The sequence below is a fragment of the Salmo salar genome, chromosome 21 (genome assembly GCF_965601325.2).
Source record: "Salmo salar chromosome 21, fSalSal1, whole genome shotgun sequence".
NCBI classification, from domain to species: domain Eukaryota; kingdom Metazoa; phylum Chordata; class Actinopteri; order Salmoniformes; family Salmonidae; genus Salmo; species Salmo salar.
This window is the reverse complement of record NC_138311.1, coordinates 8083437-8103292: the sequence shown is the minus strand read 5'-3', so window position 1 is coordinate 8103292 and position 19856 is coordinate 8083437. Positions and strand designations below refer to the sequence as shown.

Sequence of the window (19856 nt, the reverse complement as noted above, 5' to 3'; positions counted from 1 at the left end):
ATGCGCACGACCCTTCTTTATCATTTCGGATAGTGTCTGGAACGCACGAACAAAACGCCGCTATTCGGATATAACGATGGATTATTTTGGACCAAACCAACATTTGTTAATGAAGTAGCAGTCCTGGGAGTGCATTCTAACGAAGCCAACAAAGGTAATGAAACTTTTGTAATAGTAAATCGGAGTTTGATCAGGGCTAAACTTGGTCGGTGTCTAAATGGCTAGCCGTGATGGCTGGGCTATCTACTGAGAATATTGCAAAATGTGCTTTCACCGAAAAGCTATTTTAAAATCGGACATATCGAGTGCATAGAGGAGTTCTGTATCTATAATTCTTAAAATAATTGTTATGTTTTTTGTGAACGTTTATCGTGAGTAATTTAGTAAATTCACCGGATGTTTGCGGGGGGTATGCTAGTTCTGAACGTCACAAGCTAATGTAAAAAGCTGGTTTTTGATATAAATATGAACTTGATTGAACAAAACATGCATGCATTGTATAACATAATGTCCTAGGGTTGTCATCTGATGAAGATCATCAAAGGTTAGTGCTGCATTTAGCTGTGGTTTTGTTTTTTGTGACATTATATGCTAGCTTGAAAAATGGGTGTCTGATTATTTCTGGCTTGGTACTCTGCTGACATAATCTAATGTTTTGCTTTCGCTGTAAAGCCTTTTTGAAATTGGACAGTGTGGTTAGATAAAGGAGAGTCTTGTCTTTAAAATGCTGTGAAATAGTCATATGTTTGAAAAATGGAAGTTTTTGTATTTTTGAGGAATTTGTAATTCGCGCCACGCCTATCATTGGATATTGGAGCAGGTGTTCCGCTAGCGGAACATCTAGATGTAAGAGGTGTTCCCTTTTTTTTGAGCAGTGTACTATATGCCAATCCCTCAGCCCTAATCATAACAGGCAATAAATGCTCTGTTCCGTTCAGAATAACTAGAAGTCGTAGGCAAGGTGATCCCATCTCACCTCTGCTATTTTTATTGTCTATGGAACCCCTGGCCAAGGCAATTCGACAACTGAAAGAAATTACACCATCATCTCTCAATTCCATGGATCACATCATCTCATTATATGCCGGCAATATCTTGCTTTATCTAGACAATGTATCTCAATCCCTCCCAAAAGCTCTGAAGACCATAGACAAATTCAGTTCTATGTCAACTTTTAAAATAAATATAATGAAATCTGCCTGACTGCCTCTCGAGACCCCGATGGAGGACTCCATCTCTACTTATGGAATCCCAAATCGTTTCCCATTTTAGATATTTGAGAATATATATATTTCCTTCCTTCAATAAAACCATTGGCAGAAACTTTAACAGAACGCTCAAATCAATTAAATTAATCTTCAGTAGATGGACTAATATCTATTGTGAAATATAATATATTGCGACATCAACATTTCTGTATTTGAATGCTTCCCTTGTCTCCCCCTTCTGGCTATTGGGATAAAATCCATAGTGCGGTTAAAAAATGTATATTGCAAGGTAATCGGGCCGGATAAAATTAACAAACTTGCAAAGAGGGAAAGACGTAGTTGTACTATCTGTACCAAATTATAAATTGCATTTAGTCCCATCCTAAATTCGTTTAGACATGATTCTTCCGCCCCCCTGGCTGAGTATAGAGAGATATATGGTGTCTCCTATTGCCTTGGAAGAGGTGGTCTTCACTGATATATCCTTTAAACAATGTAAACTATGCTTTGGTTATATTATTGTGCGCACAATTTCTATTTGGCACAACATTTTAAAACAATGTAACTGGGAATCAAAATGGCTTGCCCATTCTCCAATATTTCACAACAATGCCTTGCGATCTGAAGGGTGGCCTTTTGCGTCCCCCCAATGATCCAAATGTGGAATCTGTTCCCTTGTTGATATCATGGACAGTAATGGTTTGAGAATACTCCAATATTTGAAAGACACACATTACCAGGCTATTCTTTTTTTCTATATTTACAATTTAGGTCAGCTATGCTGGCTATGGAGTCCCTTGGGAAACCAATGATGGGATTTATAAATAAATGATCTGGGCTCCTGAACGGACTGATCTCTGTAATATATAAACAACTTTTGGTCATGTTCATGTGCTAGCCATTAAGAAAGTATGGTCTACAGATCTAATTGAATCTAAACAATCCTTTAACTCGAACAGGATATGGAAAAATATGACCATGGCGTCCCATAATCTGAATCATCAATTTATACAATTTAAGTTAATTCACAGACTGTAACACCAAGGATGGGACACGGGGGGGATGGGACACGATGAGACATGTGAGATTACGGGGATGGGAGGTTGTTTATACCCCCCAACAAAAAAATGCAAAACAAATAAAATGTTGGTCACCAAAAAAAGAAGAGAAGTTATTTGACAACATCAATCCACCATTTGTACATGCAATGTATCTTAGCATATTACTATGTTGTGCTAATGCTAGCATTGAATTGGCTTTCACAGGTTCGTACTTCTCAAAAAAAATTCTTAAAATAGATCACACATACTTCAATCTAATTTATACCGCGAGATCCAGCTTTGACTTGGAATTAAAGATTTTGGAATAGAAATTGTTCCAATGATTATCATATAAGGCATGGAATGTAAGTATAAAATCTTGGTTTGAAACAGTTCTGTTCAAATAACTTTATTTCTTCTGGAGTGATAATCCCGATATAAATTGGAATAAAGAAAGAGCTATTTTAGGATGTTTTTAGAGAAAGCTATAGAATCAATGCAAATAAATTGGATACCAATAGTAGCAATATGCTAACATGAGCACTATAACATACCGTTGGTGGATTGCTCTGAAGTCGTCAAAGGACTTCTCTCCATTTGAGAAAACATATTGGGGTAAAAACAGAAAACTATGCATTTAACACTGGTGCTGTCATGGTTACAATTTGAGGTCTGAAATGGTGCTCTTCTACGTACGTTTACATCTGTCCATTAACTTTCTATGTTTAATTTTATTTTACCTTTATTTAACTAGGTAAGTCAGTAAAGAACAAATTCTTATTTACAATAACGGCCTACCCCGGCCAAATCCAGACGACACTGGGCCAATTGTGCGCTGCCCTATGGGACTCCCAATCACGGCTGGATGTGACACAGCCTGGATTCGAACCAGGGACTATAGTGACGCCTCTTGCACTGAAATGCAGTGCCGTAGACAGCTGCGCCACTCGGGAGCAAGGCCTTAGTAAAGACAATTGAGGAAGACGATTTCATATGTCACTGTAGTGACAGATTCCAGGTCTCTTGCACACCACAGGGATAAACTAAAGCCTAGCCATTAGCTTTGGACCTAACATATCTAAAGGTCTACTTAATGTATCCTTTTATTAGTAAATTATTAAACAGTCCAAAAAAACCTGAAAAAATAATTACCTTTCACATCCACATGAAACTGCATTGCATCATCTGTTGTCTTACAGCTGTAGCTCCCTGCATCAGACAGCCTTGCAGATTCCACATCCAATGTCCTTATGGAACCTTTCGATTGCATTTCTAGTCCATTCTCTTCATGTAGCAGTGTTCCGTCCTTGTACCAGGAAACATGTGCATTTGGGTCTGATATCTCACAACGCAGGACAATGGGACTGCCTGCTGCAACGGACTTGTTCCTCTCAGCTTCACAAGGTGTTGTGATCCTCACAGGAGGTGCTGGGGGTGTGTGAAGTAGTATTAAGAGAGAATCACATCACCATTAAGAAATATTTGCTACAATAAAATGGTTCCAGTATCTTGAAGAGCAAATATCACTACCGAGATTAGTCATGCCAATACCTCTCAAGAATCTCAAATGAATAAGCAAATACGACTAATTCTGTCACGCTTACCATATAAGTATAACGTAACTGTTTTATTAGAGTTGATGTATAACATTTAAGGGGAGGACATTTTTGGTTAGACTGAGATACCTATGAATACAAGTTAATGTGACTTTGAATCTTACATATAGAATAATCAGACAAATCGTTATAAAGCACCCAAGCTCAAAGTATCACAATGACTAATTTTCAGTATTATTTTAGTATGAGCTAAATTGAACAAGAGTAAATGTAGCAATTGTCAAGTGTAAAAGATTACTTATAGCAATCAGTTGATTTTTACACAATGCCAACATTGTGCCTGTCAGTTTGTTTTGTTTGATAAAGCTAACCATATTTAATCACCTTCAACATCCACCTTAAATGCAATGTCATCGTCATCCAATTGACTGTCACATTCTCCTAATTGATAGAGCTCTGCTGATTGAAGAGTTGGTGTCTTCATGGAGGTACAGAGCTCTGCTGATTGGAGAGTTGGTGTCTTCATTGAGCAGCAGAGCTCTGCTGATTGGAGAGTTGGTGTCTGTATTGAGCCACAGACCTCTGGTGAGTGGAAAGTTGGTGTTTGCATGGAACCACATACCTCTGTTGATTGGTGAGTTGGTGTATGTATGGAGCCATAGAGCTCTGCTGATTGAAGAGTTTGTGTCTGCATAGAATCATAGAGCTCTGCAGACTGGAGAGTTAGTGTCTGCATGGAGCCACAGACCTCTGCTGATTGGTGAGTTGGTGTATGCATGGTGCCATAGAGCTCTGCTGATTGGACAGTTGGTGTCTGCATGGAGCCATAGAGTTCTGCTGATTGGATAGTTGGTGTCTGCATGGAGCCATATAGCTCTGCTGATTGGAAGGGTGCTGTCTCCATGGAGCCATAGAGCTCTGGTGAATGGAGAGTTGCTGTCTCCATTGAATAGTGTTCTGCTGGTTGGACAGTTGGTGTCTCTATGGAAAAGTGCTCCACAGATTGGAGTCTTGGCATCTCCATGGAATATATTTCATATGTTTGAAGATGTTGACCGTCCTTGTAGTGGAGGATCTGGACAGTAGAGTCTAAGGGCTCACAGTGAACCTCAACGGGGCAGACCTCTTCAATGGACTTGTTCTTCTCAATCGCTTGGTCAGCTGAGACCCTCACAGGTGTAGCTATATGCATTGTGGTGCACACAGAGAAAGGTTTTCAATTGATGTTCTGTGTGCCTTCTCTTATTTAAAAATCCTTTTCTAAAGGTACTGCACATCATTGTGTGTTAGCATGGATGAGTTAAGAGAAAACCGATGGCAAAGGTTAACAATTAAGAGAGGCGACCAGATTAAGAGCTGGTCTAAAGACAAGATAAATAAGACCTAACAGTACATTTCCTAACACAGAACTTAGTTCACTACATCACTCATTCCTGTTTAGCCACTCGTACATACATTTTCACTTATTGTGATAAAGGCTCATTGCGACAGGGACAGATTCTGGGCAGCAAAGGGAATGTGAAGATTGGATGCTGAGCAAGACATAAGATGTGCTTCAGGAATGGCAAAGCTGCTTGTTACAAGCGTCGTTGTTGTTTGACTCTGTTAAGAATGACGATATTATATACTAAACAATTAACATGAATTAGTATGAAGAAATTCAGCCGCTCACAGACCATTCAGATGTTTGATTAAAAGCAAAAATAGCAGGGGATCAGATGAGATTGAGGGGTGAAAGGATCACAAAAAGAAACACATTTAAACTACTGTCTTTATATGCTTTGAAGGATGGAATACACTAGCTAATACACCACCATTGTTAGTGGCATGTATATGCTGGGTTAAAATGGAGAGTGCTAATGTTGAAATAGCATTATATCACCTTTGATATCCATAGTGTATTGGGAAGACTCATCAGATATCTCACCCTTCTCACTGCCAGGGTGAGACAGCTCTGCTGTTTGAACAAAGCCACAGAGAAAACAGTAAGCTGGATGATAGCTTCAACCATGTAAATGCTTCTGTCAGATTTTGATATGGAGTAGAAAAGGGTTTATGTGGAGCACCACCTTTGATGGCCACATTAAATTGTGTGGTATCGCCAGTTGTTTGGCAGTCAAACCTCCCACCACAGGACATGTCATCTGGTTGGATGAACAAAGTCCTTATGCTGCCCTTTGATTGTCTGTCAAGTCCACTATATGGGTAGATCTGTGTTCCATCTTTGTGCCAGCAGACCTGGGCAATGGGGTCTGAAATCTCAAACTGTTGTACAATTGAGAGGCCTGCTTCTATGGACTTGTTCTTCTCAACTTCAGGGGCAACCAAGTATGTCATCGGCGGAGCTATAGGTAATTATTGAGGGATAATTCAGTGTGAATTATTTGGAGTGGTTATAAAATGGCTAATGTAAAGAGACAATATCAACACTAAAGAATCTAGCTTTTTAAGTATTAGCTCAGAACATGTAAGAAGACAATTAATCCAAAAGCTACAGAAAGAGAGTTAGTCGCAACTGAAACTAGAGAAAAACAAACATTTGACAAAAATCACCTTGGTTCTGTACAATTAACGGGGCAACATCTTCCGCTGTCGCACAATAATACGCCCCAGAGTTGGAGGGGTGTGCCGGTTCGACAACCAGGTTCCTCCTGATGCCCTCCATTTCGAAAGGTCCAGTGTCAGAGATGAGCTCTACTTTGTCCTTCTGCCGTGACACCTGGGCAATGGGGTCTGAGATCTCACAGGGTAGTTCAATGGGGCAGGTTGCTTCAAGCAGCTGGCTCTTCACAACCTCTGGTGAAGGTAAGAACTTCACTGGTGGAGCTAAAGATCATTATCCATGTTATAATTGTGGAATTTACAGCAGATAACAATAATTTGGGGGAGGGAGGGGGCTTACAGTAAAGCTTCCCCAACTGACTAATCTGTCATCTCTCAAACCAGTTTCAAAGAGGCAAACCTATTGCTTCAAACAGTAAACAATAAATACATATTTCCTTATTTAATGAGATGAAAAGCAAGTGCTTCAATTAACTTAAGAAGAAGAAGTAAGTCCCCACAGACAGACAACACAAATAGCCACCAATGTTAGTTGCATCTAATCTCCACACAACTGTCTAGGGTTACTCTGTATGAGATTTGAACCAAAAAGCCACAAATCACCTTTGATATCCACAGTAAACTGGAGAGTGTCGTCAGAAGTTTCACAGTTGTACAGCCCTGAGTGAAAGACCTCTGCTGATTGGACAATGAGCCTCCTCATGGTGCCATTAGATTGGATGTCCATTCCAGTCTGTGGGAGGAGCTTTTCCCCATCCTTGCACCAGTAGACCTGGGCAGTGGGATCTGTAACCTCACATTGCAGTTGAAAAGGGCAGCCTGCTTCAACCGACTTGGTCTTCTCAACATCAAAGATAGCTGAGAAGGTCACTGGCACAGCTAGCAATGAGGATGAATGAAATACCATATTATAGAGATAAATATTTAAATGTATGTCATACAGTATATACACTTTTATGTGGCTTCAAATTATTTGAAAATACAAAATAAGTAAAGTGTTCATGAAGTATGTGTAAATAGATAGCCACAGCATTGCAAATCAATCGAGCACAGGTAGCAAGGCTATATACAGTATTCTGTTCTGTAAAGTTATTTGTTCATGAACACAGAAGGCAGGGATTATTAGTTGCATTTGGAAAAGGACACGACTGTTAAAGGATGTAAAGCAAAGGCAGAAAGGGCAAAATCACCTTTGATATCCACATGGAACTCCATGGTATCATCCACTGTGGTACAACTGTAAGTGCCAGAGTGAGTCAGTTCTGCTGACTGAACAACCAACATCCTCATGTTGCCTTCTGATTGGATGTCTAGTTCATGGTTTGAAAAGAGCTTTGTTCCATCCTTGTACCAGTAGACTTGGGCAGTTGGATCTGAGAGCTCACATTTCAGTACAATGGGGCAGCCTGCTTCAATGGACTTGTTCCTCTCAGCTTCTGGAAGTACTGAGAACCTCACAGGCTGAACTATAGATATGTTTAAGTCTTAGATAATGGTAATCCATAATTACATTGTTGGTTTGATTAGAGATATCATGATATTATTGGTTTGATTAGACAAATCATGATTTCATGACTTGTCAGTGTAAAATGGCAGTTTAAAAAAAATATATAATCAAAGATCAAGCAGGTTAAGCATTGTATTGTAATAAAAGAAGGAATGATCATAAAGCTCATTGTTAATAGGCAGCAAGAAAAAGAGCGACAGAAAACATACAGTACAAGACCATCATTGTTAGTAGCTTTGTTAAGAGGGAGCTTGTTAATTTTTTGTAGAGCCCAAAATAAAAAGATTTCACCTTTGACGTCCACATTGAACTTGATGGCATCACCCTTTGTCTTGCAGCTGTACGACCCAGAGTAGAATATCTCTGCTGACTGGACAACTAGTGTCCTTGTGATGCCATCTGACTGGATTTCTATTCCACTTTGAGGTAGGAGCTTTGTTCCATCCTTGTACCAGTACACCTGGGCAGTTGGATCTGAGAGCTCACATTGTAGTACAATGGGGCAGCCTGCTTCAACGGACTTGTTCCTCTCAGCTTCTGGAAGTGCTGAAAACCTCACAGGTGGAGCTATGGGTGTTTAGATGTTATGTTTTTTTATGTCTGTGCGTTACATTCATCTTATGTTTGATTTGTGATGTTCAAGTGCAATCATCAAACTTAATACATACTTGTGGAACAGATGTCTATCAGGTCAGAAGGTCACAAGAAATGTGTTAGTAACCTTGCCAGAAGAAATTAGTTCAACAGAAACCACTTGCCACTCACCCTCAACTTCCACGTTGAACCTTATGACATCATCAATGGCATCACAGCAATACACTCCGGAGTGGGAGAACTCTGACGATTGGATGACAATTCTCCTCATTGTGCCTTCTGACTGAATATGAAGACCCTCGACTGTGTGTACCTCCACCCCATTCTTGTACCAGTGTACTGGAACTGCGGGGTCTGACAACTCGCAGTAGAGTACAATGGGGTTGCCAAGTTCAACAAATTTATTACGATCCATCTCTGACAGTGGTGTGAACTTCACTAGAGGAGCTGCAAATTTCAGAGAAATCATGAGCATTTTTTCTCATCACAATTTTAACACTTTGACCAAAATTCAATTGGTACAATACAGTAAGAAACGACATTTTTCTCATACACCTTTAATTTTTGGCAGTAATTAATATGTACCTTGAATATAGAGTGCTGCTGAATCTCGTATTCCATAGGCAATGAATGTGATCTCAGCCCCATTGTCTGTGTCTCGTACCCCTTGTATGCGTAGGGATTGGTGCGTTCGAGACCGCCGCATGGAGTAACGGTCGTCCTCCAGAAGCTGAGTGCCATTCAAGAACCATGAGCCAATAACTGAGGCAGTGAGCTCAATTGAGAAGCAGGCATCCTGGCCTTCTGGCACCAAGGCATCCTGTAGGGGGGCTTGTATTCTGGTCACAGGGACTGAAAAACATAGCAATAGTACACCTCAATTACGCTCTGAATTCTACTTCAAACTGAAATTCGGTAACACCTTATGCAAAGCAGGTTTCAAAAGGGTTATAATGTTAAGTATCTCTATGATTTTGTTTCCGCTAAGAGCTGCTCCACATTCAAGCTGGCTTGATTTCTGATTGTCTCCACTTGTTCTAATGGTGTTTGCTGAGCACAGAATTCAAACTCTCTCACAGTTCAGTCATTTCAACTCAGAGTAGCTAGCTAGCTAGCTTTTAGGGATCAGGTTTGGATCATTAGCTAGTTGCCGAATGGCTAGCATGGTAAGAATGATAGTTGCCAATACTAGCTTAATATTATGCTAGCAGATGATAATGCTAACCAATGTTTTGCTGGCTAAACATTTGGCTAGCTAGCAGAATGGGAGTAGTTACAGTAGTGAATTCTTTTGACAGACATCACACTAGCTCTAGCTAGTTGTCTAGCAATGGCTATCATGTTACACCATTTACATTAGCATACCTAGCTAGCTAAAGTGTTACATTAGCTAGCTAGCAATGTAAAAAAAAAACATTCTAGTAGCAATGGAAATACAAATTAAGCTTTGCCATCTAGACCAGATTGGCTTGAATCCAGCTTAGCGCTAATGTGCCAATCGAAAGGTATATGTAGCAGATTTTCAGTTGGGAGGGCTTCTGCTTACCCAGGTGAACTGCCCTTGGGAACTCCAAATTGTTGCTCCTGCCATACTTGTTGACACTGCATATGCGAAAGCGATAATCTGCCTCGCAGGGAACGCTGTCGCCAAGAATCTCCACTGAGGTGGCAGAGTCGGTGGTCAAGCATTGCAGCCACTCCTGAGAGCCGGTGCCCACCTCTTGCCTCTCCAACACGTAACCCGATGGGGGGTTCTTCCGGGTGTCCTGCGCCGGAACCCAGGAGAGGAGGGCAGCGTTGGCACGCTCTGTGTTGATCTGCACACCCACTGGGCAGCTGGGTGGGCTATGCCTGGCCGCTGAAAGCAAAATATACTATACTAAAACGCTATCCCATGTTCTTATATTTTGATATAGATTCATTTTAGTAAAATTGGATATTAATTCAGTAGAATTAGGCTTGACCACCTTAGGAACACAATTTCTATCCCATTTGTCTGACAAATTCACCACTTACAAAATTTTATCCCAAACAGATGCCACAAGTATTGTACCTTTTACCCTCAGCTGAGAAGAAGTTTTGGATCTTCCCACAAAGAAGGTCACAAGGCCAGAATCCTGGGGTGTTGTGTTGACAAAAACCAGAATGTGAGTTTTTCCAAAGGACTTCAGGATGGTCTGATGAGTCTCACGCAGCTCCGTCCCCTCTTTGTACCAGTGTATGTCCATTTCCTCCTCCTCCACTTCAACACAGAAGGCAGCATTTTCCCCCTCCAAAACATCCACCTTACGTGGAAGCTTACGCACGATTGTGCCTACAAGGGGACAGAGTAAATTGTAAGGACATCAATAGCTGTGTGTATCAGTCCAGATACTGTGTATATTATATATAAATACAGTAGATGTAGAGAATTTACCTTTAACTGCCACCTCAGCAATGCTCCTCCCCCCATCCGCCATCTCGCAAAGATAAATCCCATCGTCGTCGACTCCGATGTCACGAATAGTTAGTCGTCGTTTTGTTCCCCACTCTTCCATCCCATATTTGGCCCCTGGCTGTAGCCGCCTGTCCTCCAAATACCATGTGATGGGAACAGAGTCCTCAGGAACCTCACACTCCAGAACAGCCAGGTCCCGTTCCCACACCTCCAGATCAATGAGGGGCTGCTTAAACCGCACAGGCGGCTCTGACATTAAGGAGACGGAGGGATACCATTAAATGGGTTAATGGCCACCTACGTAGGACTCATTCGAAGGACATGGTAAAATAAAAAAATTACTCATACAAGGAATTCATATGTTCCTTTTATCAGAGATGTCTGGCCTCAAAGCTAATACAGCAGTATAACATTGTAAAGAGGTAGCTGTGACAGAACAAAGTCTACTGACTTAGCAAGACTAGTTATTTTTTGATAAATCACTTTATTGCACAATAATGTGGTGTTTTAGACATGTTACCCCAAAACCGTCTTGACTATAGCCAGTGGAAAATCATGTTCATTTGTATTTATTCTATTGGTTTAAATCTTTGAATTGCAGTTTTAAAACATGGTAAAGATGTTACTTTATACAGTGCTGGTTTACACTAGGAATAACTCCTGTTCAATTCAGACAACACTCACTACTGTTCGTGTAAATACTGTCCATGTGAAATTCCAAAAATAGCTGGCAACTGCACTTGATCTGTGTCCTTGGTCTAGAACTATGTTATAATCTGTAAATTGAAATATATTTCATAGTAAATACCAATATAGCAAACAAGTTAAGAAGAATCATATGAGACAAGTGGCTTCATTCAGTTGATGTGGAAAGACCATTAACACATTGGGGCGTTGGATTGGCAATAAACTGTTTGTAACTGACACCATCAGACAGTACCAGTTATAAATGAAAGAATGTGAACTGCTCTTTGAATTATGTGTGTATTTAGCTGACTATATACTTATCCAACCCATAAAAAGCTTGATGATCCAATAATTGAGGAAAGACTCTTAACAAATTCACCTATTTAAACTCCCATCTGCATTACCAGGATAGCATTGTGTAAACATATACTTTCTAGCCTGCCATAGCTCTAACACAATGTTGCTTTCTAGCCTGCCATAGCTCTAACACAATGTTGCTTTCTAGCCTGCCCTAGCTCCAATACAATGTTGCCACCAGTGCTTTTCTCTGCGCCATGTGCGAAACATGATCCCACCTCTAGAGACTTCGATCACATGGACCCCCCCCCCAGACCTTTAAAAACCTAAGTGACTTTGCAGACATTGGACCGGTTGGAATCCACTTCATGTCGATGAGCTTGGCCAGGTCAGGTACTTTGAAATATCTCTGTTCAAATTTCAGATAATTAAGACGTATCATTAATCCTCTGGTGGATTAGGGTTTGAATTGCTTTGCAGGAGCCAAATCATTTGGCTACTGATTACACTGCCATATGCAGCTAATTGACTTGTTAACGTATTCATTTAGCAATGCTGATTACCTGTTAAAAGGCTTATATATGGTATTAAGTCAAGGGGAGATGTACACACCTGGATGGAGTTATGTTTTTATACATGTTATATTGTTCCATGAAAGTCATTCTAGTTCTCTACTGAAGTATGTTAACAGCCAACTCTGTAGCAATGGACAAATACCAGTTTGACTTACCTTTCACAGAGAGATGTACAGCACTGAGGGTTTGACCTGCAGTGTTGGATGCAGCGCAAACATAAACCCCGTTGTCCTGTTGCTTACAATACAGCACTTTAAGTGTGAAGTAACCCTCCCTGTCTTCATATAACAGGTACCGTCTTCCGGACATGATCAGCCTGCCGTCTTTCCTCCATATTATTTCTGGTTTGGGCTTCCCAGTCACAAAGCAGCGGAATTTGGCATGCTTGCCCTCTGTCACGGCAAACATTTTCACTTGCTTGGCTTGGTGGGTCACTGGGTCGTCTTTGAGCCGTGTGGTCAGCTGCCTACCACTCCTCTGTTTGCCTTGATGACCTTTCCAGTGGCCGTTTGTGTAACCGTTGCGGTTTCCCTCTTCCTCGTGACCCGGGCCTGCATCGACGAGCAAAACGGCTCCAGCCAACCCCTCTCCAAACTCATTTCTGGCCTTGCATGTGTACACTCCACCGTCAGGTGCACGAGTCTTGAAGATTTTAAGCTGGAACCATCCCCCGTCCTGGTAGCCCACATTGAAATGTGTACTCTCAAAGATCTCGTTGAGTTTTCTCCCGTCCTTTTCCCAGACCACCTCTGGCCGCGGGTTTCCCCACAGCTTACAGGAGAAGACGGCGTCTTCGCCGCGGCCCACCCGGGTGGAGAGGGGCTTGATCAGGAAACGAGGCTTGTTCTCCTCCCGGAGCTCCATCTCTTGGGCCTCGCCCTCCACCTTCAGGGTCGCCGCGGCATATGTTTCCCCGATGCTGTTCTTGGCCTTGCATGTGTACTGGCCGCTATCCTCTGTGGTCACCGATGAAATTATGAGATTGTAGACATTTCCATCCTCGAAGAAACGGTAGCGACCCTCTGGGTGGATCTGTTCGTTGTTTCGCTCCCAGATGACCGCTGGCCTGGGGTCCCCGCCGATCTGACACTTCAGGACGGCGTCAGTGCCACTCTGCACTACTACGGGGCGAGGGTAGGCCAGGAAACGTGGGGCACCACCAAACACATCCATCTCTGCTAGTTTGCCAGCCTCACCTCACCATAGGCAGGCCACCAGCATGCAGTTGCTCCCTCACAGGAGTCGGGCTGCCCACTTCTGAACTGTATAAGGTTCTAAAATAAAACAAACAGAAAGATACATTGTGCAATACCTGGCAGACAATGTGTTGACATACCTGCAGAAATATGTTTTTGCCCTCGTTACAGACAGCTATATCGGTCCGCTAATACAGGACCAGTGCACTTTTTTATTTATTAAGATTTGTTTTTATTCAAATATTTCAGGGGGGGCTGCAGCAACTTCAGCACCCCTACATCCTGTGTCTATGTGTGTTGCTGCAATCTGATCATTTGCTTTTGAAGATGGAATGGAGCTGGAATGAACAAAGAAATAACGAGGAATTGACTCTTCAAATGTGTTTTGATTCATTCTCTGGGTATGCCCATGTTAATAAAGTAATTTTCATTTTCAAAAATGTTAAGAGCGCCTTGGAATTTATTCAAATATGAAGGCTAAATCAGGAACATTGAACTATTCTAATAATTACGCATTTATAAGGAGTGAGGCAGACCCATTCCTCAACTATATATATATATATATATATATATATATATATATATATATATATATATATATATATATATATATATATATATATATATATATATATATATATATATATATATATATATATATATATATACTATATATATATATATATATAGTTTATTGAATAGAGAAGAAATTTAGAAGAGAGAGTTGCTGAAATAGTAGTTGGCCTAATTCAAACCCGTGCTGCAGCAGTATATACGTGTTCCAGAGGCAGGGGCTTAGACCACTAGACCACCCTAGGCCACTGATAATTATGCATTTGTAAACATTTAGCTGCTCACAGGCGTTGTAGGATCAATTATCTGTATTATGGCATTTCAGTGGGTGACAAAATATGACAGAAAGGACAGTATGGTAGCTATTTGCCATAATACTGCAGTAAAAATGCATTGTAAGATGTGTCATAAGCATATGAACTACTTATGCCTTACTTCCTATATGATTGTGACTATACAACTACATGATTATACATTACATAGTAAGACAATAAAATTATAAGAAAGTATAATGGCTCAATGTTATAACAGGTAATAAAAGAATATACAGTGCATTCGGAAAGTATTCAGACCCCTTCACTTTTTCCAAATTTTGTTACATTACAGCCTTGTTCTAAAATTGATTAACTCTTGAGGATACCCTAGGATAGGGGGCGCCACAGCGCATTTTGAAAAAAAATCGTTCCCATTTTCAACGGCCTACTAATCAAACTCAGAAGATAGGGCATGCATATACTTATTATATATGGATAGAAAACACTCTAAAGTTTCTAAAACTGTTTGAATGGTGTCTGTGAGTATAACAGAACTCAAATGGCAGTCAAAACCCCGAGACCGATTGAAACAAGAAGTGGAATTCTGAATTGTGGACTTGACTTCTCATCTTTCCTTATTAATCACACCGTTAACCATGGTTCAGTGAGCACTTCCTATTGCTTCCACTAGATGTCGCCAGTCCTTTCACAGTGGTTTGAGCCTTATAGAGTCAAAACTCAGTGAATGACACGAGTTTGAAATTGGTCACAGGGGATGGGCCATCACCATTATGACGCCGGCGGCCATGTCTGCCCCCACCTTTGGAAACGGTTTTAAAGGCCATGACATCATCCCCCTCGAATCTTATTGGCTCTCTTGGTGTTAGAGGCCCTGAAGATTTATTTTATACAACGTTTGACATGTTTGAACGAACCTACATGCGCGAGGATTGCTTTTATTATGAACTTCAGAGCTGCGCTTGGAGAGAGCCATAGGACGCGCTACCAACATCAGGCTAATGGAACGTGAAGTATGGACTTTTTGACCGAAAATACATCTGTTGTGGACCTGGGATGCTTTCTGATGAAGACAACTAAAGGTAGGCGATTATTGACAATATTATAGAAGATGAGATGGTTCATGCTGTTGCGTCCAAGATGGCGCCGAGCTCTGTATATTAGCTCATTTTCTGAGTATCGCATCTCCTTTTATCGCAAAGTGTGATTACCCAGTAAAGTTAATTTAAAATCTGGTATGACGGGTGTTCTCAAGAGATATTCATCTATAAATGTTAGATTGACAATATACATTTAAAAAATCGTTATAGTATAGCAATTTATTGAAATGTAGCATTGTTTACCGGGACGCTTTTGAGGGGAAATTAGGTAGTCAACGTCAGACAGAGATGTAAAATGCTGTTTTTATATATAAATATGACCTTTATTGAACAAAAGAATGCATGCATTGTATAACATGATGTCCTAGGGGTGCCATCTGATGAAGTTTGTAAAAGGTTAGTGCTGCATTTAGCTGTTTATTGATTATATGTGATGCAAGTGGTTGGTCGGAAAATGGCTATGAAGCTGCTTTTTACGATGGACTCATCTAATATAATCTAATGATTTGCTTTTCCTGTAAAACCTTTTTGAAATCGGACGACGTGGGTCGATTCAGGAGAGGTGTATCTATAAAAAAAAAATATATATATATTTAAAAAAAAAAAAAAATGATATTTTTTTAATGCTAATTGGCGATATGATTTTTCGCTGGATTTTGATCCCGCAAACGGGATCAGATGCTGAAGAGGAATAGTTTTTTTTCATAATCAATCTACACACAACACTTCATAATGACAAAGCAAAAACCGGTTGCTGCACAGCTATTTTCAGGTCTCTCCAGAGATGTTCGATCGGGTTCAAGTCCAGGCTCTGGCTGGGCCACTCAAGGACATTCAGAGACTTGTCCTGAAGCCACTCCTACGCTGTTTTGGCTGTGTGCTTAGGGTCGTTGTCCTGTTGGAAGGTGAACCTTCGCTCCAGTCTGAGGTACTGAGCGCTCTGGAGCAGGTTTTCATTAAGGATCTCTCTGTACTTTGCCTCGATCCTGACTAGTCTTGCAGTCCGTGCCGCTGAAAAACATCTCCACAGCATGATGCTGCCACCACCATGCTTCACCGTAGGGATGATGCCAGGTTTCCTCCAGACATGACGCTTGGCATTCAGGCCAAAGAGTTCAATCTTGGTTTCATCAGACCAGATAATCTTGTTTCTCATGCTCTGAGAGTCTTTAGGTTCCTTTTGGCAAACTCCAAGTGGGCTATCATGTGCCTTTAACTGAGGAGTGGCTTCCATCTGGCCACTCAACCGTAAATTCCTGATTGGTGGAGTGCTGTAGAGATGGTTGTCCTTCTGGAAGGTTCTTCCATCTTTACAGAGGATCTCTAGAGCTCTGTCAGAGTGACCATTAGGTTCTTGGTCACCCCCCTGAGCAAGGTCCTTCTCCCACGATTGCTCAGTTTAGCCGGGCAGCCAGCTCTAGGAAAGGTCTTGGTGGTTCCAAACGTCTTCCATTTAAAAATGATGGAGGCCACTGTGTTCTTGGGGACCTTCAATGCTGCAGACATTTTTTGGTACCCTTCCCAAGATCTGTGCCTCGACACAATCCTGTCTCGGAGCTCTACGGACAATTCCTTCGACTTCATGGCTTGGTTTTTGTTTTGACATGTACTGTCAACTGTGGGACCTTATATAGACTGGTGTGTGCCTTTCCAAGTGATCTCCAATGAATTGAATTTACCACAGGTGGACTCCAATCAAGTTGTAGAAACATCAAGGATGATCAATGGAAACAGGATGCACCTGAGCTCAATTTTGAGTCTCATAGCAAAGGGGCTGAATACTTATGTAAATACGTTTGCAAACATTTCTAAAAAACTGTTTTCACTTTGTCATTATGGGGTATTGTGTGTAGATTGCTGAGGATTTTTATTTATTTAATCAATTTTAGTTTTTTACGTAAAATGTTACTAAAAGGACAATACAGCGTAAGAACTTGGACAACTACTCTAGTTCAGAATAGAATATATTGTCTCAGGGTACTGCATGGAGACTGCATAACAGCTTATAGCACTAAAATGTGTGTGTAGAAAATACTTATCATTAAAACATTGCACCATTTAGTATCCATGATGTGTTTTGGGTGATTAGGTGGCATTACTATTAGTGTTAATTGAATTACAGGGGGGTGTGTGATACAGAAGCGCAAGTTAGCCATTCAGGGGTGAACAGCCTTTACTTTAGTCCTATTGCAACAGCAGCCACCACAACATATAGCCAGCACAGCTGGTGCTGTATTTCAATGGGAAAGTGCTTAATATAGTATGCCCTAAATAAAGACCTATGAGAGAGCCTGTGTCAGGTATCACAAAGCACACCCTGGAACCCGTGTGCTCACACAAACGCAGATCTAACTCACAGTGCTCACACCCCTAGAGAACTTACAGTCAAAATATGCTAAGCCTTCATCACACCCATTGTTGGCACTCTTATTCAAGAATTCATACTCCAAATATCATTGTTAAAATTGGTTTTCTCTGTCATTTTCCAAAATAAATAGAATGCAGGGATTAACAATTCCCTAGCATAAATAAATTATCTTCACAGTGTTATGGCACATTGACCATCTTGGTCCTCTCAATTGTACATCTTTTTGGCTTCTCAATTTTGGTAGAAGCAGTTGATGGTTTGCCCTGATAGACATTGGAGCCATCAGGCTATGACTTTATTCACTTTAAGCTCAATGTGTATGTTTGCTTTCTGTCCACTCTGATGCATGGATAGGGTCTCAAGGAAGGTGAGCCAAATCTAGAATGCTTCCGAGCCATGTTTGTCATGCGTCCACCAGTTTACTGCATGGGCCACAGTGCGCACACACACATGTAACACACACACAGTCATAAGCACATATAATAAGAGTAGTATATGGTGATACATGTACTGAATCTTAAATCTTATAACTAGAAACCAATTTGACAATGTTTAGTAGTCTGGTTTACCTCTAAAATAAGAGCTATTCTGTCACTCTTTCAACCCTTTCTCTCTTCCCGAACCTGTGCCACGTCAATATGCTGAAAACCCTTTTTATCAGTTAGAACTCGTAATATCCACTCTATCACCTCAAATGGCAGGTGCTAGTAATTATTTCCCTGTTAGCCACCTGTTCCACAAAAATGATTGAGGACAATACATTTAAAGTGGTCTCAATATTCCCCCTGGGGGTTTAAGAGGAGATTAACCTTTGTGTTTACTCATCTGGTTTAATTGGAAGGACCCTTGCCCCCAGTGAATCTGCACTACGTACTCCTCACATGACCTACCTCTCTTTGGTCCCAAGGAGCGACCGTCAACATACATTCCGCACTGGCACTCTTCTTCAAGCCACCGAGGCTATATTCTCCGCCTCCAAACTGCTGAGTAATGTCACTTACTGGTCGATTCTTTCCCCGACACCAACTGTAATCCGGTTGGGGTTCTTTCTCTCAAATATCAACCAATGTGGAGCTTTGTTTTCACAGTTTCCAAGTGATCTTTTAGTACATATTGACGGGCCTGTGCCAGACCCATCCAAGAAAGGTAAAGAGAATTTGAGTATTTCCCCCTCAGCGCACTTTCTACACTCCAGAACGGTCCCCCAATCTCTGTGGCGTTCAACCCTGAGACACCCCGAGTGTCATTGTTCGTGGAAGAACGTTAAATGCTTTTGCAGCTGCTGCTGTCCCCTAAAAATACCATCAGCCTTGATGACAGCAGTGAAGATAAGTTGGGCTCTTCCATTCACTTGCTTGCATGGGCTAAAGATAGCTTTAGATGGCTGGTTCAGGGCAGACTGCTTAGCTTACTTGAGACCTTGCAATAAAACCTAAGGAGAAGGACAGTCTTCTCTGGGCTCTAAAAAAATCTTTAAGACACCTCCATGTTGAAGCTTCTTTATGTTTTCTTGTAATTCACCAAAATCTAGAAAAGAGGAGATTAGAGATACTGATAATAATCATCATTGTAGATATGCAGAATAAGTGGCTGCCACTGTAAATGCTCTCCGTGTGAAGTGAAGAGTGAGTTTTACGTTCAATTTAGATTATTGTGTGGTGTAGCAGGGGTTGACCACACTCACAAGGACCATGCATAGGTGTGGGATAATTCCAAAATCTTAGGTGTCAAAACAATGAACAATCTAAACAAGTACTGATGTTCAATGATAATTTAAAAAATGATACATACCAATTGACTCTTGAAGAATATATCTTGTAAATCAGGGCTGCCCAACCCTCTTCCTGGAGATCTACCGTCCTGTGGGTTTTCAGTTCAAACCTA

General features: G+C 41.0%; 1 protein-coding gene across 11 annotated transcripts in view; it reads right to left on the bottom strand.

Moving 5' to 3' along the window:
* obsl1b (obscurin like cytoskeletal adaptor 1b) overlaps positions 1-19470 on the bottom strand; it is a 101325-nt gene extending 81855 nt beyond the window's left edge. For 4 of the 11 annotated variants that reach the window (XR_014381991.1, XM_082966947.1, XM_014163887.3 and 1 more), the window contains exons 1-15: positions 18863-19470; positions 12619-13737; positions 10884-11153; positions 10521-10781; positions 10014-10325; positions 9053-9319; positions 8639-8914; positions 8165-8440; positions 7557-7832; positions 6970-7245; positions 6358-6630; positions 5874-6149; positions 5687-5761; positions 4189-4986; positions 3401-3676 (exon numbers count right to left, since the gene is read on the bottom strand). Coding sequence is in view for 10 of the 11 variants with exons in the window: in XM_082966947.1 (XP_082823073.1) it covers positions 3401-3676; positions 4189-4986; positions 5687-5761; positions 5874-6149; positions 6358-6630; positions 6970-7245; positions 7557-7832; positions 8165-8440; positions 8639-8914; positions 9053-9319; positions 10014-10325; positions 10521-10781; positions 10884-11153; positions 12619-13636 (4930 nt within the window). In the remaining variant the exon portion in view is untranslated. The remainder of the gene's footprint in view (positions 1-3400; positions 3677-4188; positions 4987-5686; positions 5762-5873; positions 6150-6357; positions 6631-6969; positions 7246-7556; positions 7833-8164; positions 8441-8638; positions 8915-9052; positions 9320-10013; positions 10326-10520; positions 10782-10883; positions 11154-12618; positions 13738-18862) is intronic. The other 7 variants (XM_082966951.1, XM_082966953.1, XM_082966949.1 and 4 more) reach the window with 6 other exon arrangements.
* Positions 19471-19856: the final 386 nt, after the last annotated feature.